This window comes from Panthera onca, chromosome C1 (assembly GCF_046562875.1).
Source record: "Panthera onca isolate mPanOnc1 chromosome C1, mPanOnc1 haplotype 2, whole genome shotgun sequence".
Lineage (NCBI taxonomy): Eukaryota > Metazoa > Chordata > Mammalia > Carnivora > Felidae > Panthera > Panthera onca.
In genome coordinates, this window is record NC_138346.1 from 19,204,239 (window position 1) to 19,231,816 (window position 27,578).

Consider the following 27,578-nt stretch of genomic DNA (forward strand, 5'->3'; position numbering starts at 1 on the left):
CTGTGTTGGGCTCTGTGCTAACAACTCAGAGCCTGGAACCTGCTTTGGATTCTGTGTCTCCCTCTTTCTCTGACCCTTCTCTGCTAGCACTCTGTGTGTGTCTCTCTCTCAAAAATAAATAAACATTAAAAAAATAAAAAGAATAATTCTTTCCCAAGGTAATTCTTCCTAGTTTATCTTTTAGGGGGGAAAAAATCTAGATTTTAAAACACAATACTTATTTGTCTAAATCCAGACAAGTCTTAGTGAAGTATACTGTGGCTTTGTGCGTTTCTGTTTTTGTTTTTTAATTTTTTTTCTTTTTTTTTTTTTTTTGGAGAGAGCTCAAGTTGGGGAGAGGGGCAGAAGGAGAGAGAATCTCTCCCGCTCAGCACGGAGCCTGACAAGGGGCTCCATCCCATGACCCTGGGATCATGACCTAAGCTGACATCAGGTGCCCCAGCTGTGGCTTTGTTAAAAACAAAAACAGAAGTTCTGATCTGTTAAAGATAAACACCAAGGTAATATGGGTTACATTATATATTTCCCAAGATGTGTTTTAAAATACTTGAATAGAAAAAGAATAGATATGGTAGCTACTGGAACAGTAATGGAATTCACTGAACTAACCACTCCACTAATAGCCTCCCCCATTTGAGTTAATGGCAATTCCATTCTTCCAATTGCTTAGGCCAAAAACCTTGGAGTAATATCCTTGTCTGCTTTCCTTCGTTCACACCCTCACATCCAATCAGGTAAGAAATGTTACTTGCTTCATGTGCAAAATATATTCAGAATCTGACTACTTTTCACCATTCCATTGGTACCACCACAGCCTCCTAAGCCCTCACCCTGCTTCCCAGCCTCCCCCACTCCTCACAGTCCATGCACAACACCAGAATGGAGAGTAATCTTTCAGAACATAAGTAGATTACATCACTTCTCTGTCAAAACTCTCCAATATATCCCTACTTTACTCGAAGTACAAGGTCTACTACAGGCTTACATCTGGTCCTCACTACCTTCCTGTCCTCATTTCCTACTATTCTCCCCCTTCTTCACTTCTGCCATCCAAACTGGCCTCATCATAGCTCCTCAAGCTCACCAGGCAAGCTTCCATCTCCGGACCTTTGAAGTGATTATTCTCTCTGCCTCACTTTGCCCTCAGATAGCTACACTGCTCATTTCCCTCATCTCCATCAAGTCTTCGCTCGAAGGTCATCCCAGTGAGGCCTACCTTAACCATCCAACTCAGCACTCCTCATCCTCTTTCTCTGCTTCATTGTTCTCCAGAGCTTTATCACCTCTCTACATCCTGCACAGAATTCACTTATTTTGGTAAGTTCATTGACTCCGCAGCTAGAATGGAAACTCTATGACAAACAAGCACTGCTTTATCTCCAGTGCCTACAACAGTATCTCGCACAGAGAAAGAACTCAATGTTGAACTGAACTGCCATAATCTGGACAGGAGGAAATTCCAGTGGTCTCTAGAAAAAAATGTTATTTTTGCTAAAATATAAACACAGACAATGAAGATGAATGCTAAATAAAATTCCTTATAAAACTAAGGCACTTTATTCATCTTTCATTTCAAAAAACAATTGGAATTTAAGGAAGGACAAAAAGTAATACCCCCATTTTATGGATAGAGAAACCAAGGAAGGCTCCGGGAAGCTTGTCGCAAGCCATCCGGTGAGTCAGGGCTGAAACTTTGTAGTATGTTTCCAGCTGGATCTCAACTCTAATGGGTCTGCCAAACATCTCTTTCTGGTGAAATGCACGATGTCCTAAACAGCTGCCCTTCTCAAGCAATTGGGCTTCCCTATACATTGAAACTCCATCAAACATCAAAACTCATCACTAAGCCTGAGATCACAAAGCAATCCAATGTACGGCTCTGTTTAATCCTATCTCTCCCTATTTCAGCTCCACTGGTCTTGGCTTGGAAGTAGGTGACCACATGTAGCTCAGCTGAGATGCAGGAAGCTGGAAGGCAGGAACAGATATAAATAAATAGGGTCCCAAACCATGGTCTTGTGTGAACGGGACACAAGAGCTGCAGCACCAACCAGCAGCCAAGAGAGGAGCTGACCCCCCACCCAAGCTCTTACCCTGGCATCTCCAAGTAAGGTGAGGTATACCTTTTACTACAGGAGTTTACATAGAAAAGATGGGTGGATGGGAGGAAGGAAGGAAGGAAGGAAGGAGAGAAAAGAAAGAAAGGAAAAACAAGAAAGAAAAAGAAAGAAAGAAAGAAAGAAAAAGAAAAAGAAAGAAAGAAAGGAGAAAGTTAAAGAAATAAAGGAAAGGGGAGGGGAGAAAGGGGAAAGTAAAAAGAAAAAAGAAAAGACTCTCTACCATAACCCATGGATGGGAATGTGGGCTATGGGTCAGGAAACCATCCACAGCAGCATTTATCCCCATAGCCTAGAGCTGAGATGGGCTCAGTCTTCATCACTGTCCTAGGGCCAGTGCACAAAAGCAAGAACCTGTTGGGAGGATTATACAAGCTCTAGAAAGGAAGCGGCCTCTCAGGTAGAAGGTACCTCCCTGAGGTCTGGGAGGTATGCTCCTGGGGTTAAAGGCACATTATTGGAGAAAGACCCCTGCATGTAGAAAAGGAAGGAATCTTCTCTGGCACCAACAGCAATGAAGTTTACTGATTGAAATCATCCTGAATCTGGGGAAAGGAGGGAGCTTTATACATAAATCTCTTCTAGTTTCTTGTTCTTAAATCATTTGACTTGTAGCTTATCTCTTTTTTTAGTCTCTTTTTAGTTCTTGGTTGAGTTGGTGGCTTGAATAGTAGAAAAAGGTTGGCAATAGAGGGGTAACGAAAGTGGGTGGATGGACCGTAGGAATCTGAGATCACGTGCTGTGGGTTGGCCTCAGGAGGTGAATGAGTTTCCTGCAGTGTTTGGCAGAGGCAGGCCTGGGGCTGCTATGCGGCAGGAGCTGATTCCCCAGAGATAGCATGGCTAATCGCTCACTGGCCCCCAGAGACACCAGCACCTGTGAGACAGACAGCAGATGACAGAATAGGACATGCAGAGGACTCTCATTTGGCCCGGCAATTCCCACTCTAGTAAAGAAAGAAAAAGACAATGGGCCCCTGGGGAATCAATATACATTCTGCGGGGAAAGAGAAACTTTGGAGAGAGGGCTCATCGAGACCGGAGGTCTACTGCCATTCTCTTCGGTTACACACCATGAAACTGAGGCACCGAGGGATCCATGCATTTGTCCCAGGAAAGGGTCATAAATGCAGCAGTGACAGTAAGTCAAAAAGTGTGATTCCTAGTCATGAATCTTGACCAATGGGTCTTAACCTCAGTACCACCAAGAGTCTCTTATATTATTTCCCCATATGGATTGCCAGAAAATCCCATAATTTACATCATCACCATCCCGTCAAAATTTCTGTTCTGCATGAACCAGCCAATGTTCCCACACTGCTTTATTATAATTTGGAGGTTTAGCCTTATCATAGGTAGATGTGTGATTCCCATTAGGCTACTTATGTCACAAGCACAAAAAGCAGAATAAAGCAGTGGTTAAGGTATGGGCTCAGGACTCAGACCCTTGAACTCAGAAGTCCAGTCCCCCAAACTAGCTTTGTAACTTGGGCACGTTATTAAATCCTTAGTGCCTCAGTTTCCTCACCTGCAAAATGAGGAATATAATAGCTTAAACCAGGTAATAAAGGTAAAATGCTTAGCATGGTGCTTTTCACGTGGTAAGTGCTAAAAAGAAAAAAAAGAAAAAAGATAGCCCCTTCCCAGCCCCCAGAATGAAATCCCTCTAGACCTCAACATCACCTCATCTGGCCTCACCTCCTTCCCACATAGCCTCAAGAAGAGAGAACCCCTGGGCTTGGAGATCCTGGGAATTTGCCACTCATCAGAGCCCTCTCCCACATTCCTTCCCTTTGCCGGGGTGGGAGATGGTAGATGGCACACCCATCTCCAAGACACCGCCCATGGGTTTCGCAGCATCCCAATTCCTTAAAGCTATCTCAGAAAAATGTCATGAAATACAACCCCATCGTCATGGTCCGGAAGTCCCCAGGGGTGTACCTGATGGATGCAGGGCTCCTGTCGAAGGCTCCGGAGGGCAATGAGGGCGGCCTCCTTCACGTTTAGCTGGGGGTCTCCACAGGCCATCTCTAGGAGCCGCTGGGGTACTTGGCACTGTAACAGCTCCTCCCCCAACCCCTCAGGGCCCAAGTTGCCCAGAGCTGACGCGGCATTGCGCCGGACACCAGCCTGAGGATCTCCAAGTAGCTGGGTCACACTGGGTATCGCGGCTGCCAAGGCAGGTCCCAGGGGACCAGCTTGGTAGGCTGCGTTGCCCACAGCAAAGCTGGCACTGCGCCGCACGGCAGGGTCCTTGTCTCTAAGCCCCAGCAGCAGAAGGTTGAGCAGCCCAGCCTGGCTCTGCAGTGCCCCACGCACAGCCATGCTGTATTGCAGCAGGTGGCCCAGGAGCCCGTAAGTGCGGGCCCGCACAGAATTCTCTGGGTGGCCCAGGAGGCTGCGCAGGGGCCGATAGGATTCATCAGAGCCAGCCAGGAGTTCTTGGATGAAGGACAAGTGGCTGGGGGACAGTACTCGGGCTGTGTGGGCCAGCAAGGAGAGAATATCAGAGGTCAGCAGCGGCTGGTCACCCAAGAGGGCAACTGAGAGGAAGGAGATGATGGTTCTAGGGGAGGCAGCCACTGTGTTCACAAACTGGTTGAGAGAGGTGGAATCCGTGAGGGCCAGGTGTGTGAGGAGGCTGACCGGCAACTCAACTTGCGTCAACGGAAGATGGTGGCAGCAGACCTGGGAGAAGGGATAGAGGAGCAGGCAAAGTGGTTCAGGGAGAGGAAGAATTCACCGCAGCGAGGTAGCTAGAAGGGGCCCAAGCTCTGGCCAAGAGAAAAGCCAAGCTATGCTGAGAAATACCACAGAGAGCTGGAAGACCTGACCCGAGCCCTCCACGTGAGACTGTGGAGCCCAAGAGAACAGGTGCAGGATCATTCCTTGCTCTGCAAGGACTCAGGCTCTCTGCCTTCAAAAACCCACTGCTGAATGCCAAGGATTGCACAGAAGTGACTCCTGGCTGAGGAGCTGAGTCTCCCTGCCCAGACTGGGATGTCCTCCCCGCAAAGCTTCAACAGATCCAGATGAGGGACAGATGGAGACGGGAGGCGCCAGCCCCAGCTCCAACCAGTGCTTCTGCTCAGGCCTGAATGCTTTCTCCACTCCAACGCTTACATCAAGCCAGATGCTCCACTCTTCCAGGGGCTCAGGGGAGCCCTGGAGCTGTTGGGAAGTGAATTACAATACACGAGGTCGGCCATCTTCCTCCTCCACCTTCACGCCTGGTGGCTTTCCCAAATACCTGCAGCAGGCGGGCTGTGACTTCTGAGTCCACGAAGTCAGCTAACACACCTCCAAGGAGGTCGGCATCCACATCCAGGGCGAAGGGGAAGCAGAGGAGCTGGCAGACAGAGAGCACCACGACGGGCAGAAACCCAGACCCGTGAGGCCTAAGGAGGGCAGCGTGGAAGGATTTACTCGGTTTTACTCACCCACCCTTTATTATTCTCTGCCCCCTTCTCAAATCCCCGAGTCCAGCGCCCCTTCTCCAACCTCACCAGTCCTATTTCTGGCCTCATAGCTCAAGCTGTCAGCTACGGCTCTCCTGCCCACCCCTCCCCACCGCCACACTGCAGACTGTCTGGACAGTCTGGTCTCCCTCCTCTAGCTCGAACTCACGCCCGGCCCAGCTGATGCAGGAAGCTGGGGGAAAGCAGGTGCTTCAGGGTGGTCATGAGGATACTTCCACGTTGAGACAGGTGGCTCAGGCATAACTGGGGCTCCTGGGTGAAGGTGGCCACGGCCAGGCTCAGCAGGGCTGCCATGCCTGGAAACACCGAGAATGGAGACCCAGTGGTGCAGGAAGGGCCCCGGATGCTCCAGCTTCTCCAGGGCCCCCACCTATTTAGTCCCCTTCCCATCCAGCGCAGTCTGTGCCATCCTCTCCCCAGGGGGCAGCGGCTGCAATCTCTGTGGGCTAACCCAGTTCTAGGCTGCCTCCTCTTGAAAAGGATCAAAGGAGGCCATGCTTATGGAAAGATACCTTGGGGTGAGATCAGCGTCCAGTCTGGCTCTGGGCTTTGTGATGGCTGTGATTCCTGTGGAGACACCTCCTCGGGGAGCCTTAGAGCCATGGAGAAGCGGTGCCATAGAATGGTCCACATTTCTGAGCTAGCCATGTCCTTTATCGGGCTACCCTTCCCTGGCTGGAGATGAAATTGAAGGAGGGTGGGTAGGGAAGTCAAAGTCAGGTATCAAAATGCCTTTTTCTTTTCTTTTCTTTTTTTTCACTCTTATCCCTGATCTCTAAGGAAAGGGAGTCCCAGAAATAATTCCTCCATTTTCCCAACAATGTGGGATTTCCCTGTTGTCTTAGTTGCCTTTCTTATCACATCTTAACCCAAGTGTCTGCTAGAAACCAGGGAATTACAGCTCTTCTCCCCACTGAATCCTGGGATGCAGCTGGGATTCCCCAGAAAGGGTCCACGATGAGGGCAGGGGGGGCCCTTTTGAACGTAATCACAGCCACCTTATTTGACAGAAGAGGCAAGTGTGGGTTGCTTCTTCATTCCTATCGTCTAGCGGTTCATCAAAATGCCTAGTTTGTCTCTCCTGCCTTCCCATCCAACCTAGGATGCACCTGTACCTGGGTGAGAAGCTGCAGCAGCAGGATGAGGAGGCCGTCATAGAATCCACAGCCACCTGGTGGAGTCAGCCGGACCTGACAGAGAGAGGCAGGAAGAATGCAGATCCCCAAGAGAGATGAAGGGGCCTCACAAACCCATGCCTGCAACTCCTGGTCAGGCAGAAAGAGCTTGTCCTCTGCCTGGTGTAGTGGGGAAAGCTCTCCTGGACTTACACAAGTCCTGGTTCCTGACTATTCATTCAATGACTACCTCTGCTCTAAAGACACATCATCTGGTAGGGTCGGAAGACACTTGCCACACAAGAGGCTGGGGTTGGGGTGGGGGTGGAGACACAGTTGAGAGTGCCTAACTCTGCCTTCTGGAGGTAGAACACCGATGAATTAAAAGTTCAAAAAGCAGTCAAGAGAAGGAGGTGGCAGGAAGGGACAGCATTCCTTGTAGCATAAATAAAGGCAGGTCATGAAAAATGATAGTGAATTTTGGAAGTGGTAACTCCTGGTATAGCAGGATTATAGAGCCCAGAGGTAACAGATGAGCTTTGAGGAGAAGGTAAAGGAGTCTGGACTTTATCCCGGAAGCAATGGGAAGCCACTGAGCTCCACAAGCTCCACGTGGGCAAGATTTTCATCTCTGTTATTCACTGCTGTAGTCTCAGAACCCAGAATAGTGTTTGGTACTCAATAGATACTTCTGTGCTAAATACTTGAACAAATGACTAGACTTTTAAGAAAGCTCACCCTGGTGGCAGTGAAGAGAATAGACTGGAGAGGAGAGAGCCTAGAATAGAGATCCTTCAGCGGGCAAGCGCCACAGTGCAAGATAGATGGTGTGCACACAAACTAAGGCAGGGCAGTGATGGTGCCAGGTAAAAAAAGATCTGACACAACAGGAAGGCGGAACACATGGGACCTGGGGGAACCATCTAGATGGGGGAATAATGGAGCAGAGAACACAGTCTATGATGACTCCCAGATTTCTGACTGGGGCTCCTGGATGAATGTGAGTGTCATCACAACTGGTACCACCTCTCTGAAGTTCAACTTTATCTAGAAAAAGCAGGTGAGTCTCATTACATTTCATGCGTCTCTCTTTCAAGTGTGTTGTAAGATAAGATGTGAGGTGCTTTCCAAATTATAAAGAATTCTGCATCTATAAGGATGATGATCATTTGAATATGAAGTCTATCCTTATTTCAAAATGAAAGAAATAGGGGTTCCAAAGTACCTAAAAAGGAGAGGGAGGGGGCGGGGGGAAGGCCCGGAAAAGGAGAAAGCAGAAAGGAGGCTACCCAATGGACTGGATTCCTCAAGAGTTCTCAGGATGCCAGCCACCTTTTCCATTTCAGTTAAGGAGAAGGAGGGGGGACAGGGAAGCCAAACTGTAGTCAGAGGGGAAGAGATTAAGCTTTTGAAATGACCCTAACAACAGGAGCAGGAGCTTCTGCGGGAGGAGACTAAAGTAGGCAGGAAGATCTCATCCTCCAGTAGGTAACTCAGGTCCCCCCTCCCTCTGTCCCTCTTTGGAAGTGCCAGCCCAGTCTGGGCTCAGAGAAGCTGTCATCTGGGGGCAGACAGGGAGGAAAGGAACGACTGCTTAGTTTGCCCCAGCCATGCTGGCGCTTCAGTCTTGCCCCCAAGTGGAGTCCTGGGTCTGACTCAGTGAAAATGTTGTCTGTGCCCTCTCCGGTATACCTCACCTCTGCAGGGGCAGACAGAGCGTGTGAGGCTGCGGCAATCCACTCCACAGGCTGGAGGTCAAAGGTCACCCCTTGCTGACCAAGTTGACCCAACAGGCAGGCTGCTGCACTCTGGGGAATTAGAGGAAGAGAAGGAATGTCTGAATCTGCACAGTAGTCACGACAGGCAGAGAAGATTTATGTCTCTGGCCCAGAAGAATGCCTCATAACCACCTCTTGATGAGAGTGATGCCCGTGCACTCCGCAGGCCTGGGTGGCAGGGTGAAAAGGGGAAGAAGGGGAAAACTGAAAACTCACCACGAGAGAGACAACGTGTGAATGGGTAAAGAGAGTAGCAATCTCATTGCCTAGCTTCTCCATTCTGGAAAAAGAAGATTCATCAAAGGATGCACCAAATGAAAGGAGGCTAGGGAGTGGCCTCCCTCCCCGCTGGATGGCACTCTCCACACGGCTGCATGACCATTGCCCCAAGGCACAAAGTTGGTAGGAATCTAGGTCTGTTCTGTGTAGAGAACATCCCCATCCCTTCTATCCCCATCCCTTCTGAGGATAGGCTGTAAGGTGCCATTCCCCATATTCTACATCAGGGTGAGCTATCGGGAGGGAAGATTCCAGATGAGAGACCCTACTTCAGGCTTACCCAGACGGCAGATCTTGCAGCCGAAGGACAAGAAGGGAGAGGAGGTAGAGTGCCACCTCAGTAGACTCTTCCCAATCTACTACCTTTACCTACAAAGGAAACCAAAGATATCAGAGCAACTTCTGATTGAGACAGTAGGGCCACCACGATATACCTGCCTGTGTTCCTGGCCTACCTTGCCCTGGACCAGCATCAACAGTGACTCCAAGGCCAGGGGCTCTTGCCCTAGCAGATGGCACAGGCGCTCACTGACATGGCAGCATGAGTAGAGAACCTAAAGGAGTGGGAAGGAGTCTGTCAGTGAAGCCGAGCAGCCCCTGGGTTCCTGGATCAGAAGGCTCAGCTGAGAAGCAGGCTAGCCTCTCCGCAGATCTAGTGTCCACACCGGGGCAATTCGAGAAGTTTAGGCCAACTTCCGCCTCTTCTTGCTATAAGACGGTGAGATAGGGCTACTGCTCTATTCTAGTGAGGACTGGCTAACAGTGGGGTCATCTCAGGTTGAACAGACTGAAAAGCAGAAAGGGACCCTCTGGGGTTTCTTGTCTCTCTCAGTGTCTTTCTCTCTTGGTCTTGGGGGTTAAAAAGAAATCTGAAGTCCCAAGAGTTCTGGACAGGCAGTACCTTGAGAAGGTGTAGGCACAGGATGGGATGCCGCAAGCCAGAGATAAGGGACGGTCTCAGTTGGTTGTTGTCCTTGGTGAGCTGATTCGCCAAATGCTGAGAGATCTGTAGGGACATACTTGAAGCCTCAACCCCATTCCCATATTCCAATCCTGTTCCTCTCATATCTCCAACTACTCAGGGTTCTCAACCCCTTGCTAGCCACTCTTCCTCAGGTTCACCAGGAACCTCAGATCCCATTCTATTCCCAGTCTTCATGGCCAAAGAAGAACGCCAAAGAAGAACCAAAAGTCATGGCCTAGTTTAGCCCTAGTAGAGACAGGTATAGAGGAAAGTGTTGCTGGCCAAAAGGGAGCAGGAAATCTAAATCCTGAGCCCTTGAGGCAGCATCACAGGTGGCTTCGGGTCAGCTACCCTACCACATGGGCAGTTTGTCAATGAGCTCTCTAGCCAGCTGGCCAAGGGTTTTGGGATTTTGGCGACATCGTGTTCAACAAGTGGCCAGATTACCAGACCCAGGTGGAAGCATCTGTTTCTGGAAGTACAGAGTAAGGGGAAGCAAAAATGCTTGTTTTTCTGCCTTTCTGAGAAGCTGAGGCCAGCCTCATCTCCAGCAACATGGATGAGAGGAAATCAGAAACTGCAGCTCAGACCTGCTCCTTGGCTTCCCAGCAGCTGGGCAGCCCCACAGGAGCAGTGCATATGGCTGCCAGTGCAGAGGACATGGCTCCAGGCAGGTCCTCACTCTGCTCCCGTAGTGGCTGGCTCACTTGGGGGGCTCCTATGGAGAAAAGCAAAGAACGCAGGGTGGGGTCTGATTGTTTGTCTCGGATCCCCATTCATTCTCTCAGTGCATAGTTAGTTGCTGAGCCCTTACTAAATGCCAGGCACTCTTCGAGGCAATGGCAGTCGGGAGGGCACAGCCGGAGTTACTCAGAAGGCAAGAGAACCTCCGCTCCCTACTCTGGTTACCTGGGGGTGTGTGGAAAGGGAGCTGGGGAACTGTCAGGCCATGAAGGAGCCCATCCAGCACAGCCCGCTGGGTAGTCAGCAGGCTGGAGTAAAAGGCTTTGGAGATGGTCCGGCTGTTCCCATCCATGGCTTCACACAGAACAGTAAAGCACTAAGGGAGACAAGGGCGGCATTAACATTAGGGCAGCAGAAAACTGACTGGGTTTAGGGTAAGGAGCAAGAATCCCCCCAGAAAACCTGAGAATAAAGGAGAAAACCCAGGGGGACCAGCTGTGGCATTCTAAGTATTCCTCACACAGAAAATGCATTATAATTAATTGCCTTCACATTTCAAGGATGGCAATTTTAGGTTATCAATCCTATTCTCTGATCAGCTGCTTCCTAGATGATGTTTCTCAAAGTGTTATCTGTAGTCCATGAGTATGAGAATTCCTGGGGATTCCTGGGTCCCTTCCAACCCAGTCTTACTGATTCAGAATTTCAGGAGGTGGGGTGTTTATTCCAAACTTCCTATGCACTCACTGCACAGTGACATATGACAAATGCTGGCCAATAATGTGAGTCACTGATGGTCAAAGTTTAGGTTAGACGCTGAAAGCTTCCTGACTTGAAAGGATGAGGGAGGTTAAAATAGGCTCTCAGACTAGAAGAGTTCGAATGGACTGCTCACTGGAGGCAGAAATGCAGCCCAGATCTGTGTTCCCAATTGCCAGTCTGAACAATGGCTAGGCAACTGTTTATTTCCTTGCTCATGTTCCTCCCTAAGTGTCTCCTTGGAGATCAGTCAGAACTCTATCTTCTCATTCAATCTTCTATTCTCCTGTCCCTCATTTCCAGAGTCCAGGGGCGAGAACACACTAGCTTGCTAGTCGTAGGGCAAATACATTTGGGAAATACTAGTCCATCTGCAAGTCTCTTCAAAAAGAAATACTTCTAGGGGCGCCTGGGTGGCTCAGTCAGTTAAGCATCCGACTTTGGCTCAGGTCATGATCTCACGGTCCGTGGGTTCAAGCCCCTCATTGGGCTCTGTGCTGACGGCTCAGAGCTTGGAGCCTGCTTGAGATTCTGTGTCTCCCTCTCTCTCTCTGCGCCTCCCCCACTCATGCTCTGTCTCTCTGTCTCTCAAAAATGAATTTAAAAAGCATTAAAAAAATTTAAAAAAAAAAGAAGAAATACTTCTATTTGTGGTTCCCTGAAACAGGCCACAGTCCTTAATGCCTCTGGGCCTTTGTAAATGCTGCTCTTTCTGCTTAGAATGTCTTCCCTACTTTCTGTCTCACCCACCCGGCAAACTTCTATGCATTCTTCGAATCCTAGCAAAGATGATTTCCTTTGAGATTTCTTCTATGACTCCCCAAGTAATATTAATCATATCTTCTTCAGTGGTGCTTCTGTACTTTATACAAGTTTTATACAAGTTCTAATGTACTTTTCATGCTGTTGTCCTTGATCATTTTTCATCTCTCCTACTAGACTACTAGTCCCTTGACAATGGGGACCTTCTCGTACTCAAGTGGCATAAGGCACACAGTCGGTATTCAATAAATGTTTGTTCTATTACTTTGATCTAACCCTCTATAGTTATAAGAAAGGGAAAGGGAGAAACATGGAAAGATATCAGAGACAGAAATCTGGACAAGGGAGCAGATTACCATAAGGCTATCCCTCCTTAGAGTCTGCTCAGAGTCATCTGGTTGGGCCAGCAGTTTCCCCAACAGGTCCAAAAAGAGGTTGGCGGCCTCCTGAAACACCTGTAGGCTGGGAAAAAATAGCCCATCTCTCTAAAAGCCCACGTGTGGTAAACGTCAGCTCTGCAGGTAGGAGAATCTGTGCAAAGGAATATATCAGAATGCTCCTTCCCCTCCCCCCACTAAACACACACAGAGTCTTACATACCCTCCAAGACCTTTCTTTGCCATTTTCTCTACGTTATTTAAATTGTGACCCTTCCATTTAGTGTATGGTGACCCTTAGAACCTCAAAGTCTTGGGGTGAACTTAGAGTGGTCTCGGTCCTTAAGAGAATCAGGGGATCCCTAACCTGTTGCTTTCTCCTTACTTAGCCTCTTCCTAACAGAGGAAGGAAGAATTGGGGGTAGAAATTGAAGCCGAAGTGGCCAACAGAGCAAAGCTGGCTCTCATCCCACCTGTCACCTGTCTGGCTCCTCTCCAGATTGAAGGTGCAGGCAAAATAGGCCTGAATCACAGCCATCAGGTGCCGTAAGAAGGTCCCATACCAACATTGCTGCCAGGGAAGAGGACGGAGAATAAGGGCAAGGTAGACGAAGAGAAAAGGCAGTGAAAAAGGTGTCAGATATCCAGTCAGGCTGACCAAACAGGGAGGCTTCTGGACAGAAAGAGGAAACCTAGAGGTAACAAAGGGGCAGCCAGGGGGCTGTAAACAGCCTGTATCTTGCTTGGCCAGAATAGCATTTAGGAGTTCAGGAGGCTCTATTTTTCAAATAGCTCAAATTCCTTTCTAAATTCCTTAGAAACATTCAAGGTTAACACTCACCAGCAGGATGCAGCTTCCCGTTAAACATTTCAGTGTTCTGTCCTCTCAGCTCAGCCACAGCAGAATGCAGCGTGGGGTAGCACAGATCTGGCCTCAGACACCCTGAGCCTCATGCCTACCTCCTCTGTTTATCCTACCTCCTCCATTTATTGTCCCTGTGGCCATTTACAAGCTAATGCTGGTGTATAAGTTGATTAATCCCTGAATTTCAGTACTCTGTTCTATAAAAGCAGGTCAATTAAAACCTAGGATTTAATATTCCAAACCACAGTGCTCTAAATATTGGGAAATTGAGCATAAAAATCTGGATTTCTAGCTTCTCTTGGAAAACTGGAAGATCTGGCAACACGGGGCCCGTGTTCTCATGTGGCAACAGTGAGCTGAAGCTGAGGGCATGTCCCATTCAGACTGGGCACGAGATCTCCGGTCTGTCGTCTTCCCCACTACTCTCATACAGTCACACAGAGTCTACCTCCCTGACTGACGGGATCTGCCTGATATCAGAAGGCAGTGGGGTATGCAACTCGTGGTCTACTAACCAGAGAGGAGGAAAGAAAAGAAAAGGCAGTGGGCCGAATAGATACGGCACTTTGAAGAAGAGAAATCCAAGGAGCAGAAAGTCCTGGAAGTCTTTCAAGGCTCCTGGCCTACTGCTTACCTGCTGGATACTGTTGCTGTCCTGGCTGTGTCTGAGCAGGCTGAGCAGCAGCCCGGGGAGCCCTGCCTCACGACAGAAGGAGTACAAGAGAACAGAGTCGCTGCAGCTGGACAGAAGACTGCTCAAGATCCGGAGTGCAGGAAGGATGTGGGAAGCACCCTCCAGCATGCCTTTCAGGATCTGGGCGACACGAGGGAAAGAGAGAGTAATCGATCTTATCAGAGGGAAAAGGAGTCACAAATACTAATTGTCCCCAAGGAGTTGGCAAAGCAGACCAATGTTCTCATTCCTTTCTTTGGGACTCTAAAACCCAAAGAAGGAGAAGAGAAAAAAAGGGAAGCAGTAACAAGGAAGAAGAATATAGATATAGATGGTCAGGTCACTTGACTTACAACAGTGGTGACCAAGGGACAGGGGACCTCCCTCAGAATCTGTCAGGCCCAGTGCCATTCCTATCTCCTCCCTCCCTTCTCCAGCCTTTAACTTTAAAAAACATATGTACGTGCCCACACGCACTTCCAAAGATTAAAAACAATGGACGCAAAACAGTGTCATTCAACTCCAGACAGATAAAGCAATATCATCCAACTCTAGATCAGGACTTGACTAACTACGTATGACCTACAGGCCAAATCTAGCCTGCCACTTATTTTCATATAGCCTACAAAGTAGGGTCAGTATGATACTTTGAAATGGCTATTCTTTAAAAGGTTACTCTTTAGGGGCGCCTGGGTGGCTCGTCAGTTAAACATCCGATTCTTGATTTCGGCTCAGGGCATGCATGATCTCAGTTTCGTGAGATTGAGCCCCGTGTCGGGTTCTGTGCTGACAGCGCGGAGCTTGCTTGGGATTCTCTCTCTCTCTCGTCTCTCTGTCCCCCCACCTCAAAAATAAATTAAAAATTTCTAAAAAATAAAAGGATACTCTTCAAAAGAGAGTATTGTTTACATCAAGTGCTTTATTATATGCCATTCAGTGTTTCTAAATCTTTTCACTTATTTGCTCATTTACTCTTTACAATAACCCTGTGCAGGAAATGCAATTAACCATTTTGCACTAAAGCTTCTAGATAGGTTAAGTAAGGAGTCAATAATCACACAGCTAAAGAGTAGTTCAGATGGGGGCGCCTGGGTGGCTCAGCCGGTTGTGTCTGACTCTCAATTTTGGCTCAGGTCATGATCTCACAGTTCGTGGGATGGAGCCCTGTATCTGCCTCCGTGCTGACAGCACAGCGCAGAGGCTGCTTGGGATTCTCTCTCTCTCTGTCTCTCTGCCCCTCCCCCCACTAGTGCTTTCCCTCTCTCTCTCTCTTTCAAAATAAATAAATAAGCATCAAAAAAGAACTTTTAGAAAAAACATAGGAGGAAATCTTTCTGACTCTGGGTTTGGAAAAGATGTCTTCCACATAACACCAAAAGCATAATACACAAAAAGAAAAAATGGTAATTGAATGTCATCAAAATTCAAAACCTTTGTGCTTCAAAAGACACTCTTATGAAAATAAAAAGACAAATCATAGACTGGGAAAAAATATTTGCAAATCACATATCTGATAAGGGTCTCTTATCCAGCATATACAAAGAATTCTTATAACTCAAGAAGACAGAACCCAATTTAAAAATGAGCGAAAGTACTGATGAGCTATTTCACCAAAGAAAATACACAAATGGCTAATAAGCACATGAAAAGACACTCCACATTAGTCATTAGCAAAGTGCAAATTAAAATGACAATAAGCCATTATTTCACACTCACTAGAGTGGCAGTGATAAAAAGACAATAATACAAGCTGGCAAGAATGTGGAGAAATGGGGCCCCTCATACATTTGCTGGCGGGAATGTTAAATGATGCAGCCACTTTGGAAAATAGTTTAGTAGTTTCTTAAAATGTTGAATATAAATTACCATCCAACCCGGCAATCCTAGGTATCCACAGAAGAAAAATGAAAACATATATCCACAAAAATACTTCCATATGAATGTTCATTGCATTATTATTCATAAAAGCCAAAAAGTGGAGACAATTCAAATGCCCATCAACTGATGAATGAAGAAACGAAATGTGATATAGCCATATGACAGAATTCTAATGAGAATGAGCAATAAAAAGGAATGAAGTATTGATATGTCACAAGAAGAAGGAACCTCAAAAATTTTCTGCTAAGTGAAAGGAACCAGATGTAAAAATTGGGTACTGGGGTGCCTGAGTGGCTCAGTCAGTTGAGTGTGCAACTTTGGCTCAGGTTGTGATCTTGTGGTTCCGTGAGTTTGGGCCCCACATTGGGCTCTCTGCAGTCAGTGTGGAGCCCACTTTGGATTCTCTGTCTCCCTCTCCCTGCCCTTCCCCCGCTGGTGCGTGCATGTGCTCTCTCGCTCTCTCTCTCAGAAATAAACATTAAAAAAAAACAAAGAAAAAACAAAACTGTGTACTGTATGATTACATTTATGTGAACTACCTGAAACAGGCAAATATATGAGACAGAAAGTAGATTAGGGGTTGCCTGGGACCAGGGCTTTGGGAATGATAATGACTTGTAAATGGGTATGAGGGATCTTACTGGGGAGATAAAAATGTTCTAAAACTAGATTATAGTGATGGTTTCACAACTTGGTAAATTTCCTAAAAATCATTAAAAAAAAAAAACAAAAAAAAAACGGTGCCCGGGTGGCTCAGTCAGTTGAGCGTCCGACTTCAGCTCAGGTCATGATCTCACAGTTTGTGAGTTCGAGCCCCACGTCGGGCTCTGTGCTGATGGCTCAGAGCCTGGAACCTGCTTCAGATTCTGTGTCTCCCTCTATCTCTGCCCCTCCCCCACTCATGCTATGTCTTAAAAATAAATTAAAAAAAAAAAAAAAACATTAAAAAAAACTTTAAAGAAAATAAAAGGAAAGAAATGCAGGCAACGTTCTGGCGAGTTCCCAGGAAGGAAGATCATGGTGTTTCAGAAAACGAGAGGCTTAAATTATGGAAAAAGCCTAAATGTCCATCAACTGATGAATGGATAAAGAAATTGTGGTTTATATACACAATGGAATACTACGTGGCAATGAGAAAGAATGAAATATGGCCTTTTGTAGCAATGTGGATGGAACTGGAGAGTGTTATGCTAAGTGAAATAAGTCATACAGAGAAAGACAGATACCATATGTTTTCACTCCTATGTGGATCCTGAGAAACTTAACAGAAGACCATGGGGGAGGGGAAGGAAAAAAAAAAGGTTAGAGAGGGAGGGAGCCAAAACATAAGAGACTCTTAAAAAACTGAGAACAAACTGAGGGTTGATGGGGGGGGTGAGAGGGAAGGGAAAGTGGGGGATGGGCATTGAGGAGGGCACCTGTTGGGATGAGCACTGGGTGTTGTATGGAAACCAATTTGACAATAAATTTCATATTAAAAAAAATTAAAATTAAAATTAAAAAAAAGGAAAGGCTTTGTAAGAGAGAACACTATGAATACCAATTAAGCAAAATATTATTCCTTAAAAAAGAATCTCATTCTTCTCATTAGTATACTATACTAGAAAATATTGTATACTTATTTTTAACTTATTTAAACTTTTTTAAATTTTCTGATTTAATTAAGATTTTAAATTTAATCAGGAAAGATTTCGTGGAAAAGCGCTTTCTCTCACTATGGAAGTACTAAATAATACCCTCCATTTTTGCCTCTTGCTCTTCAATGCCTAAAACGTTTACCATCAGTCTGCCGACCCCTGCTCTAGGTGAATGCTCTTCCCTTCCGAAAGAGAACCCAATGGGGCACCCGGGTGGCTCAGCTGGTTAAGCATCTGACTTCGGCTCAGGTCATGACCTCATGGTTCGTGAGTTTGAGCCCCACGTCAGGCTCTGTGTTGATAGCTCAGAGCCTAGAGCCTGCTTCGAGTTCTATATCTCCCTTTCTCTGCCCCTCCCCCACTTGCACTCTCTCTCTCAAAAATAAACATTAAAAAAAAAAAGAAAAAAAGAGAAACCTAAGGCCTGTTCTTTCTGTGTCACTAAAGGAGGTTAGCAAATCTCGAATTAAATAGATGGATGATTGCAAGAGAATTGGAAAGGGACAAGCTTTCTTTTTCTCCTTATGTTTTTTTAATACCTCATCTGTGATTAAAATAGTCTAATCCCATCCACAGTATCCCTCTGCCCGTTACCTGCCCTCCTGCCTCGCGCAGCTGACCCTGGATGCGCTGGCAGAAGTCAGGATTGCACAGCAGAGTGAGGGGGGCCTTCAGCTGGACAGGCACAGGGTCAGCGGTCTCTAGCAGGTGCTGCCACTCATCATCGCTGTCGGGCTCCTGAGGCATAGGGGAACGAACAAGGTCAGAAGTGTGTAAGGTTCAAGGGTAGTAGCCCTCGACCTGCAGAATCATGGAGTAAATGCAAGAACCAGGGAATCCTTCAGCACAGATGTATTTGCTTCAACCACCGGTTTAAAAAGGTATAGTTTGGCAGTATGTGAGGGGTCTTGAAAAGTCTCTTGGAGAACACTGGCATGTGTTCATAAAGAGGTACCTACAATACGTCCATTTATAATTTAAAAAAATTGGCAATGTCATAAAGGCAATCAGTAAGGGAATAATAAATCATGGCACATCCGTATTAAGAAATATGATGAAGTTATTAAAAAGATTATAGTACTGGGGCGCCTGGGTGGCTCAGTCGGTTAACTATCCGAGCGTCCGACTTCGGCTCAGGTCATGACCTCATGGTTCGTGGGTTCAAGCCCCATGTCAGGCTCTGTGCTGACAGCTCAGAGCCTGGACCTGCTTCGGATTCTGTCTCTGTCTCTCTGCCTCTCCCCTCCTCATGCTCTGTCTGTCTCTCTCTCTCAAATATAAAATAAAAAAAACAAAAAAAAAAAAAGAAAAAAAAAGATTATAGTACTGAGGACACATCACTAATGTAGTATTCTGACCAAAACTGCATAAATGAATTTAATCATGAGAAAGTATCAATTTGAGGAACATTCTCCAAAATTACTGGCCTGTATACCCCAAAACTGTCAGTCATGAAAGACAAAGAAAGACTAGGAACTATTCCAGATTAAAGGAAACTAATGAGCTATAACAATGAAAGCAATGCATAACCCTGGATTGGATCATGGACCAGGAAAAAATTTTTTTTGCTATAAGGAATAGTACTGGACCAATTGGCAAACTTTGAATATGGATTATAGATCAAGTAGCAGAATTATATCAATGTTAAATTTCTGGCTTCTGTAATTGTACTGTAGTAGTGTAGGTCAAGGATCTTGTTCTTAACCAATGTGCACTAAAGTGCTTAGGGGTAAAGGGACATGATTGCATCTTACCCTAAAAGGACTCAAGAAAGAGGATACACCCTTATATAAGCAGACATATACAGAGAGAAACTCATAAAGCCACTGTGGCAGAATTTGAAGAGTTGGTGAATCTGGATGAAGGGCATACAGGAATTCTTTGTGGTATCCTCACAATTATTCTTGAAGCTTGAAACTATTTCAAAATAAAAAGTTAACTACCCCCCCCCCCCCAAAAAAAAAGCCAGAAAAGATTAAGGTAGAATTATATGTTCAGATGTAGAAAGATCTCCAAAATGGATCATCTGGTAAGAGAGGCATGATGTAAAACAGTACATGTAGTGTGAACTCAATAACATTAAAATAGTCAAACTACAGATTTCTACGTATACGTATACATACATGTAGAAGTGCAAACGTTTGGAAAAAGAAAGACTAAACTAATAATGGCAGACACCTCTGGAACTGGGGTAAGATGCAAGAAGGACTTTCATTTCTACCCATGTGTTCCAATTTTTGATAATTACATGTTTATACTGTGCAATTAAAAATCTACAAATTAATAGTAAGAAAGCAATTTTTAACACCAGGGGAGCTTGTTCTTGGATGGTTGGGAATCACTGTTCTAGAAAAACATGTACCCAGACCCAACATCTGATGGCAAGGTCAAGGCCAAGAGGGGCCCCCACAGCTCACCTCATTTTCCAGGTCCACTGCATCAATGCTCCGCTGGCTCACCACCTCTGGCCTCAGCTCTAGGACAGCTGGTTCAGAATCCTGGCTGATCTGGTTTTCCCTGCCAGAGGAACAGGGAACAGGAAGAGTTCCAGACCTGTGAAGCTTAGGGTTCATCTACATATTCCTCTCTCTAGGCCCAAGATACGAATGAAAAACGAGCCACATAGGACTGGATAGAAGAGAGCTTTCTTCTAGGATATGGCAGGACAGGATGTTGACTACTACACATATCCTTGACTGCCCTTCCACTTTGAACCTTACTCTCAAGCCTACCTTGGCAGTTTTCACCTGTAGTTTTCAACTCAAATATCTTCCCTTTTATATGGAGACAATTCTTTCCTTCTCAGTTAATGTACAACTGAGGCATAAAGAAAGGAAAATTCCCATTACCACTGATGAATCAGGAAAGTATCCAGAATCGGAATTCAAGAACACAGGACCTGGATTCCGAGGGCCCTGTCCATACTTAGGTGGTGGCTAGTGATAGGCACCATTTTGTATTTGTTTTGACTAAAACCAAAGATCTTCAACAGACCTCCATCTATAAACCCCTGGCTAGCCCCTCCTCACCGAGGTACAGGGGGGGCCTCTCCAGCCCCCCACTCAGCCCAGCTGTTCTTCATTTCTGAGGCCAAGATCCCAGCCAAGAGGCCTGGTTCCTGAGGAGTGGCTCTTGGTCTGGGCAGAGGGGCTGTGCCAGAAGCCATCTTGCTGGTCCTGTCCTCTTGCTCAAGGGCAGGTCCTGTGTTCTGGTGTTTCTGTGGGAAATGGGCAGGAGACACACTGAATCAAAACTATTTGGTTGTGGGGTGGGCTGCCTGGGTGGCTCAGTGGGTTAAGCATCTGACTCTTGGTTTTGGCTCAGGTCATGATCTTGTGGTTCCTGAGTTTGAGCCCTGCATCAGGCTCTGAGCTGACAGTGTGGAGCCGGCTTGGGATTCTCTCTCTCTCTCTCTCTCTCTCTCTCTCTCTCTCTCTCTCTCTTTCTCTCTGCCCCTCCCCTGCGCATGCCCTTTCTCAAAATGAATAACTTTAAAAACAAAACAAAATCATTCATAGGTATGAATGGTACCTACTCAGAGGGCAGAATGAAACCTATTCATGGCCCTTTCTCAACCTTCCTTCTCCAATTCTCTCAGTCACTAGGCTGGTCATGTCACATATTCCCTTCTGTCCACATACCTTCTGCTTGGCCTCCTCAGCCATGCGTTTACAGGCTTGTCGCAAGATTCGAGAACGATTGCCCTTGGGGGCCAGCTGGTGTGCCTGTTGGTCCTTTAGGACCTGAAGTTCTGGGGGTAGGCGACTGGTGAATGGGGTACCCAAATCTGGGCCTGCTGGTTCAGTTATTACTGTAGGGAAGAAGAGGGAGAATATGTGATCACACTGGGGCTGCACCACCATCTCCACTTGGCCAGAGACAACTTCAGTGTCCTCAGGCTTCTGTGGAAGGAGGCCATTTTGACAATGTGACAAAGAGGGAGTGGGGTTGCAAGAGAAGTGCCAAAGGTTAGGCAAAAGGTTAGGAAGAAAGTTCCAGCTGGTAGGGTAAATCAGACATGTTACATCCAGACACTGGGGGAAGGGGGTAGATTGGAAAGAGCACCAGGGAAGTGTAAAAGCCCTGGGAATCCCAATGACTCACTGGTGACGCGACCAGCTATAAAGGGGTGATGTAAGAGATCTGGCCAGGACAGACGCTGCCTAGGGTCCTTGGTGAGCAGTCCCTGCAGGAAGTTCTGTGGAGAGAAAAAATACCCCATGGGTCATCGCTTTCCTACAGACTCCCTCTAACTCACCAGCAGAACTAGGAAACCAAGACTCCTGAGTCCGTTCCATGAGCAAACTAGCTGGTCTTGATCATGCCCTCTCTAATCCTATCCTTAGGCCTCATTTAGCTGGCTTCAGAGACAGACTTCTCTGCCTCACCTCCTGCAGAGCCCCAATTCCTGTCCAGAGACTTACTGTCACCTTCACAATCATCTTCAGAAAGCAAACATTCAAAAGAGTCTGAATTGCTCACTTTGCCCTCCCTTTGATTGCGGGTTTGTTTGCAGCTGGGTAGGACCAGAAGCACTGGTGGTTAAAAGCACACTCACACACAAGTCATTGTGTAAAGATGTGTTTGGGAGCACAGAAAAACAGAAATCTTTCAGCAAGTCTTGAGATGGTAGAAGGGAAGGGAGACTGCCTCTGAAAACGGTGTATCTGTTATGGTGTATCCTTGGGAAAATCCCCAGTTGGGCCTAAAATAGGGATAGAAGGTACTGGTCGATTATGACCACGGTTCTAAAACAAGGTGATTAGTATATTGTGGCTCTTGCTGAAGATGCCTGCCTGTCTGCTCTAAGGGAGAATGAATATCCTACGTAGATCACCCACTTAAATTTCTTTTGCTTAGATTCTTTTTGATAATTATTTGAGCCTCCCCAACTAAATAGGTTAGGGAGAAACTTGTCCCTTTTCATCTTAGACAGGCCAAGGGAAAGTTATAATGAGACTGCACTCTGGGAAAAGGTTGCACTTAAATTCCATTGAGGGCCCAAATTTTGCCCTAGATAAGAAATAAAAAGGGTCAACTCTTTATTCTCCCTCCCTCCCTCACCTCCTGAGACTTAGCTGCAATCAACAGATACCACTTCTATCATCTGCCCCTAATCGCTGATCTAGCCCCACTAGCTCTGGCCATTTGGATTTCTGAAGATTCCTTCTTTCAGGAAGAAGACTAAGAAGTCTGTGGGCAAATCTAGATATCATGAGGACTTTGCATCTGATAGGAAGTAAGTGGAAGAGAGGATGTGTAAAAGGACAGTTTCTGTCTCTGGTGGCTTGAAACTACCTTACCATTGTGATAAAGAATAGCCTGCCCCGGGGGCACCTGGGTGGCTCGGTGGGGTAAGCATCTAACTCTTGATTTCAGCTCAGGTCATGATCTCACAGGTTCGTGAGTTCAAGCCCCACATTGGGCTCTGCACTAGAGCAGAGCCTGCTTGGGATTCTCTCTCTCCCCTCTCTCTCTGTCCCTCCCCACCGCGCGCACGTGCTTTCTCTTACAACAAATAAATAGACTTAAAAAAACACACACATATATACACACATACATACATATGAATATATATACACATATATACACACACACATACATATGAATAGCCGACTATGTAATATGAATAGCCCGCCCCAAGGAGGGGCTGGCTGGTATTCCCAAATTCTGCAGAGTTTAGAACAGCCTCCCAGAATAAGCCCCTGCAGCAGAAAAGCAACGCAGCTTGGCCCAGCTCCCACATTAGTTCAGTAACTGCAGTCTTGCCCCAGATTTTGGAAAAGGGAACCAAGGCAGAGGAAGACAGGTTTCTAATGCAAAAGTAATCTCCCTTTCGACGTTCATTACCTTGAAGCAAGGACTAATGGTGGTCGGCCAGCGCACAGGGTCCTTGAGAATGAGGCTGACCAACTGAAAGATGCTGGTAGTGTAGAAGGGAGGGGTGCCCACAGCCAGCTCATACAGTATGCAGCCCACAGACCAGAGGTCTGCAGTGTGGTCGTATGGTCGCTCTTCCACCAGCTCTGGAGACATATAAAGTGGTGTGCCTTTGATGGATGTCAGCACCATTGTGTTGGTGCTCATTGCCCGGGCAAATCTGCAGGAGATGAGGGAACAGAGTTGGGAAGAGAAAAAACATATTCAATAAAAACAAGGCCTATCATGGTGTGAGATATCCCAAACTCAAACAGAGAACACCTTCCAAAGACCCAACAGGAACCCCCAGTCTTTTAGCTCGGGTTGTAAAATGAGGTCCAGGTAAGTGAGGCATATGGTCCAAGACTCCTTGCAGAACTGGAAGCTGAGACAGAAGGTCAGGGTCCTCACCCAAAGTCACAGAGCTTGATGCCACCACCCTTGGCAAGGAGGATGTTCTGAGGTTTCATGTCACGGTGGAGAATGCGGTGGGAATGCAGATAGTACAGAGCGGACACCAACTGGGCAGCAATGGCCTGAACCTAGGGGTCAAACAGGCAGGGGAAGGAAAGGAGAGGCCAGAGGAAGGAGCCTACTGACGAGCCCAAAGACATTTCCCTAAATTACTGATGAGATCTTCTCTTCTTGCTCTTTCTTCCAGAGCTTCCCACATCTTCCTTAGCTCTTGACTCCCATTCACTCATTCTTTCATTTGTTCATTCACTCGTTCAAGGAAAATGTATCGAGTCTCACTAGCTGTGACCTGGGATGAGCAAATTATCTCGTGCCTCTCATACGCATCATCTGTAAGCTCATGATAATAATACCACCTCCTTTATAGGATTATTGTGAGGATTAAACAAGTCAAAGCATGCCATGCTCAGAATGGTGCCTGGCATTTAGTAAGCCTTCAATATACATTAGCTGTTACTAAAAAAAAAAAAATTTTTTTTTGTTTATTTAGTTTTTGAGAGAGACAGACGGAGCACAAGTGGTGGAGGGGCAGAGAGAGGGGGAGACACAGAATCAGAAACAGACTCCAGGCTCTGAGCCATCAGCACAGATCCTGACGTAGGGCTCGAACCCACAGACCGGGAGATCATGACCTGAGCCGAAGTCGGATGCTCAACTGACTGAGCCACCCAGGTGCCTCTACATTAGCTGTTATTAAACAAGACAAAGTCTTTTTTCTCAAGACAAGTAATCAGACAACAAATAAGACAGACAAAATAAGTATGATGATGACTTACAAATGACAATGCTTAGAAAGAAATGGATTGCTACAACAGGAAGTCCTGGGGAGGGGGGCTACTTGTTAGAGTACAGAGAAATCCCTAGAATGAGTGTGGCTGGAGAATGTGTTCCATCAAATCCCACTGCCAACCAGCAGATCTTGGTGGTGAATCCTGCCTTAACAACAACTCTTATTCCCTTCCTGCCCTCTCTGGTACCACCACACGTGCTATCTGGTGACAGCAAAAGCATTAATAACAGCAATGTTGAATACTGTGCATCAGGCACTCTTTTAAATGCTTTATATGAGGGGTGCCTGGGTGTTTCAGTCAGTTAAGCATCCAACTTTGGCTCAGGGCATGATCTCACAGTTCATGGGTTTGAGCCCCACATCGGGGTCCATGCTGATGGTGCAGAGCCTACTTGGGATTCTCTCTCTCTCCTTCTCTCTCTGCCTCTCCCATGCTCAAGCTTTCTCTCTCTCTCAAAAATAAAAAAAAAAAAAAATTTTAAAGATTTAAATGCTTTACATGAATTCATTAATCTTCACAATAGTCTCATGAGACAGACATTAAAATGACATCCATTTTTATTTTATTTTTTTTAATTTTTTTTTATTTTTTAAATTTTTTTTAACGTTTATTTATTTTTGAGACAGAGAGAGACAGAGCATGAATGGGGGAGGGGCAGAGAGAGAGGGAGACACAGAATTGGAAGCAGGCTCCAGGCTCTGAGCCATCAGCCCAGAGCCCGACGGGGGGCTTGAACTCACGGACCGCGAGATCGTGAGCTGAGCTGAAGTCGGACGCTTAACCGACTGAGCCACCCAGGTGCCCCGATGACATCCATTTTTAAATGAGGAAACTGAGTGCTAAGAAGTTAAGGTAACTCGCCCAAAAGGATCCAGCTAGAAAGTGGCAGAGACAACTTTGTACTCAGAGATTTTGGCTCCAGTGTTCACCTACTTTACTGACATGCCACACTGTCTCTATATATACCTAGACTCTTATAGTTTCCTCAGGAGTTTTCAAAATGGAGAATCTCAGTGCCCTCAGCTTTTGCTACCAGTCCTTAATCTGAAAAGAGGTCAGGGTAGGGGACAAGTTTGAGCCAGGAAACATACCTGGTCTTCTGGAAGTTTTCCATCATCTTCCAAGATCTGAAAGAGCTCTCCCTCAGCATAGTCTGTCACCACCACCACCTGCAGGGAGAAGGCAATGGTACTGATGGCTCCAGATTTATGCATTCTGAGGCTGGGAAATTTGGGGGACCTTTCTTCCTGGGGAGAGGTGACCCAAAACTGAAGTGCACCTCTTTGTCAGTTTCAAAGCTGTCAAGCATATGCACAATGTTGGGATGCCACAGACCCCGCATGATTTCAATCTCTCGTTGCAGATTCCTCAGCTCCTTCTCTGAACGTCCCAGTTTTGGAATGAACTTCAGGGCCACCACCTGTCAGTGGTAAGAAGAAGAGTCAAGGCCTAACCATGCTATTGAAACATTCACCTCAGAGCTCCAGAACTCAGGCTTCAGATTGTTTGGGCAAATTCTCATTACCTGCTAGTCTCCTACTCCTCTTCCTTACAGTACCCTGGCCTTATCCAGACTCCCCCCACCTCTTGCCCTAGGAGAAAACAGCCTCTGCCAGACAGATCCCTTTGGTGGAATCTGGGAGAGGTGTTCTGATCTGGGTAAAGAACTCTGGGTAAAAATTTAAGAGATTTAGGGGAAAGAGAAGGAAGAAAAAATGAGGAAGGAAGAATAAAGTTAAGGTGGTTTATCTCTTCCTGCGTGGTATGATAGACAATAACAATAATAAAAATAAAATTTATTGTTTACTAGGTGCCAGACACTATACTAATGTAGTGATTCAGCATGAATCATATTTAATCCTCAAGCCCCATCAATCAGATACTGTTCTTATCTTCATTCTACAGATGAGGAAACTGAGACATTGAGAGTTTAAGTAACTTATCCACAGTTCTAAGGCTAGAAATGGTGGATCTAGGGTCTGAACCTAGTAATCCAATATTAGAGCACACACTCCACAAGAGGAATGACCGAGTCAGTGCCTTTGGAATACAGGTCCGTATTCTGGTCCCTGTAGAATCCCACCCAAGAGATATCCCTCCTTGTTCACCACCTGAGCACTGTATTTTCTTCGACCCTTGTACACCCTCCCAAAAGAGCCTTCTCCGATCATCTCCAACACATGGTACTTCTCCATGACAGAGGTTTCAGGATCCTTCAGATGGAAGGAGGTAGAGATGGTGGTGAAGGGCTACAGCTCCAGGGACAGCTCCACACATCTAGGAGGCCTGGGTTGGACATAAAAGAAAGGTTTATGTTAGCCACCTTGCCTTTTCCTTTTTCATAATAATCCAGGCCTCAAAAACATGGTAGGGTGGAGTGGATGGAAAGATGAGATCTTGGGAGCAAACAGAGCGCCTCTTGTTTTCCCTCCTTTTCAACCTCCTCCTGGCCCCCAACCCAACCTCGTTCCCACCGAAACCCGTGCCCCACGCCCCTCTCCACGCAGCTCCGCCCACTCGACCGCTCCCCCTCTTCTTCAATCCAGCTTCTCCCCACGGCCCCGCCCCCTCCGTCCCGCCTCGCCCACCCGACCCCGCCCCTTCCATCCAGCCTCGCCTACCGACCCCGCCCCTTCCAGTCTCCCCAGGTTCCTGCCACCGCCAACCTCCTCAATACCCCCGCCAGTGCCACCTGCCCGCGCGCTTCGCAGACCGGAGCCCCACTCTCACCCCCAGCCTAGGAGCTTCAAGCTCCTCAGGCCGAGGGATGCAGGCCCTGGCCTTCAGCCCCGCCCCTTCCGGCTGCCTGTGGATTTTGCCTGACTTATAATTCTTCTCCACCCCCGCTGCCTTTCTCTTTAGACTCCCATTGTTACCACATGTGCTCGCTGGAACTGGTCAGAGAGGTTCAGAGGACAAAGGCGTTCAGAAGTATTGGAGAGTCGTCGGACCACCCATAGGCACTTTCTAGGGCACTTCCGATCGCTCTCTTGGCTATCAGGACCCACTAAGGACCTGGAGTCTATG

General features: G+C 46.8%; 1 protein-coding gene across 5 annotated transcripts; it reads right to left on the reverse strand.

Moving 5' to 3' along the window:
- Window positions 1-1,534: 1,534 nt before the first annotated feature.
- On the reverse strand, window positions 1,535-27,554 carry STK36 (serine/threonine kinase 36). 5 transcript variants are annotated; one of them, XM_060623584.2, is made up of 27 exons: window positions 27,428-27,554; window positions 26,663-26,837; window positions 25,831-25,971; window positions 25,643-25,720; window positions 23,698-23,828; window positions 23,218-23,467; window positions 21,472-21,565; window positions 21,009-21,178; window positions 20,397-20,584; window positions 19,785-19,884; window positions 17,962-18,105; window positions 13,814-13,993; window positions 12,788-12,885; window positions 12,294-12,399; window positions 10,642-10,792; window positions 10,323-10,450; window positions 9,670-9,774; window positions 9,224-9,322; window positions 9,049-9,137; window positions 8,706-8,769; window positions 8,409-8,519; window positions 6,712-6,786; window positions 6,109-6,271; window positions 5,745-5,892; window positions 5,368-5,515; window positions 4,059-4,805; window positions 1,535-2,994 (listed from the first exon to the last, which is right to left on the reverse strand). In XM_060623584.2, the coding sequence occupies exons 2-27, from the start codon at window positions 26,744-26,746 to the stop codon at window positions 2,851-2,853; spliced, it is 3,936 nt and encodes a 1,311-aa protein (XP_060479567.2). In that variant the 5' UTR covers window positions 26,747-26,837; window positions 27,428-27,554; the 3' UTR covers window positions 1,535-2,850. The 5 variants fall into 5 exon arrangements, with proteins under 5 accessions (XP_060479567.2, XP_060479563.2, XP_060479562.2 ...); XM_060623580.2 differs by lacking the exon at window positions 27,428-27,554 and adding an exon at window positions 27,244-27,359; XM_060623579.3 differs by lacking the exon at window positions 27,428-27,554 and adding an exon at window positions 27,218-27,348.
- Window positions 27,555-27,578: the final 24 nt, after the last annotated feature.

Coding starts and splice junctions, on each gene's coding strand:
- STK36 (XM_060623584.2), bottom strand. CDS start 26,746: ATGGAGAAGTACCATGTGTTGGAGATGATCGGAGAAGGCTCTTTTGGG. Junction 12,886..13,813: donor ACAGCAACAGTATCCAGCAG/GTAAGCAGTAGG, acceptor CTTCCCTGGCAG/CAATGTTGGTATGGGACCTT. Junction 8,520..8,705: donor CACACGTTGTCTCTCTCGTG/GTGAGTTTTCAG, acceptor CTAATTCCCCAG/AGTGCAGCAGCCTGCCTGTT.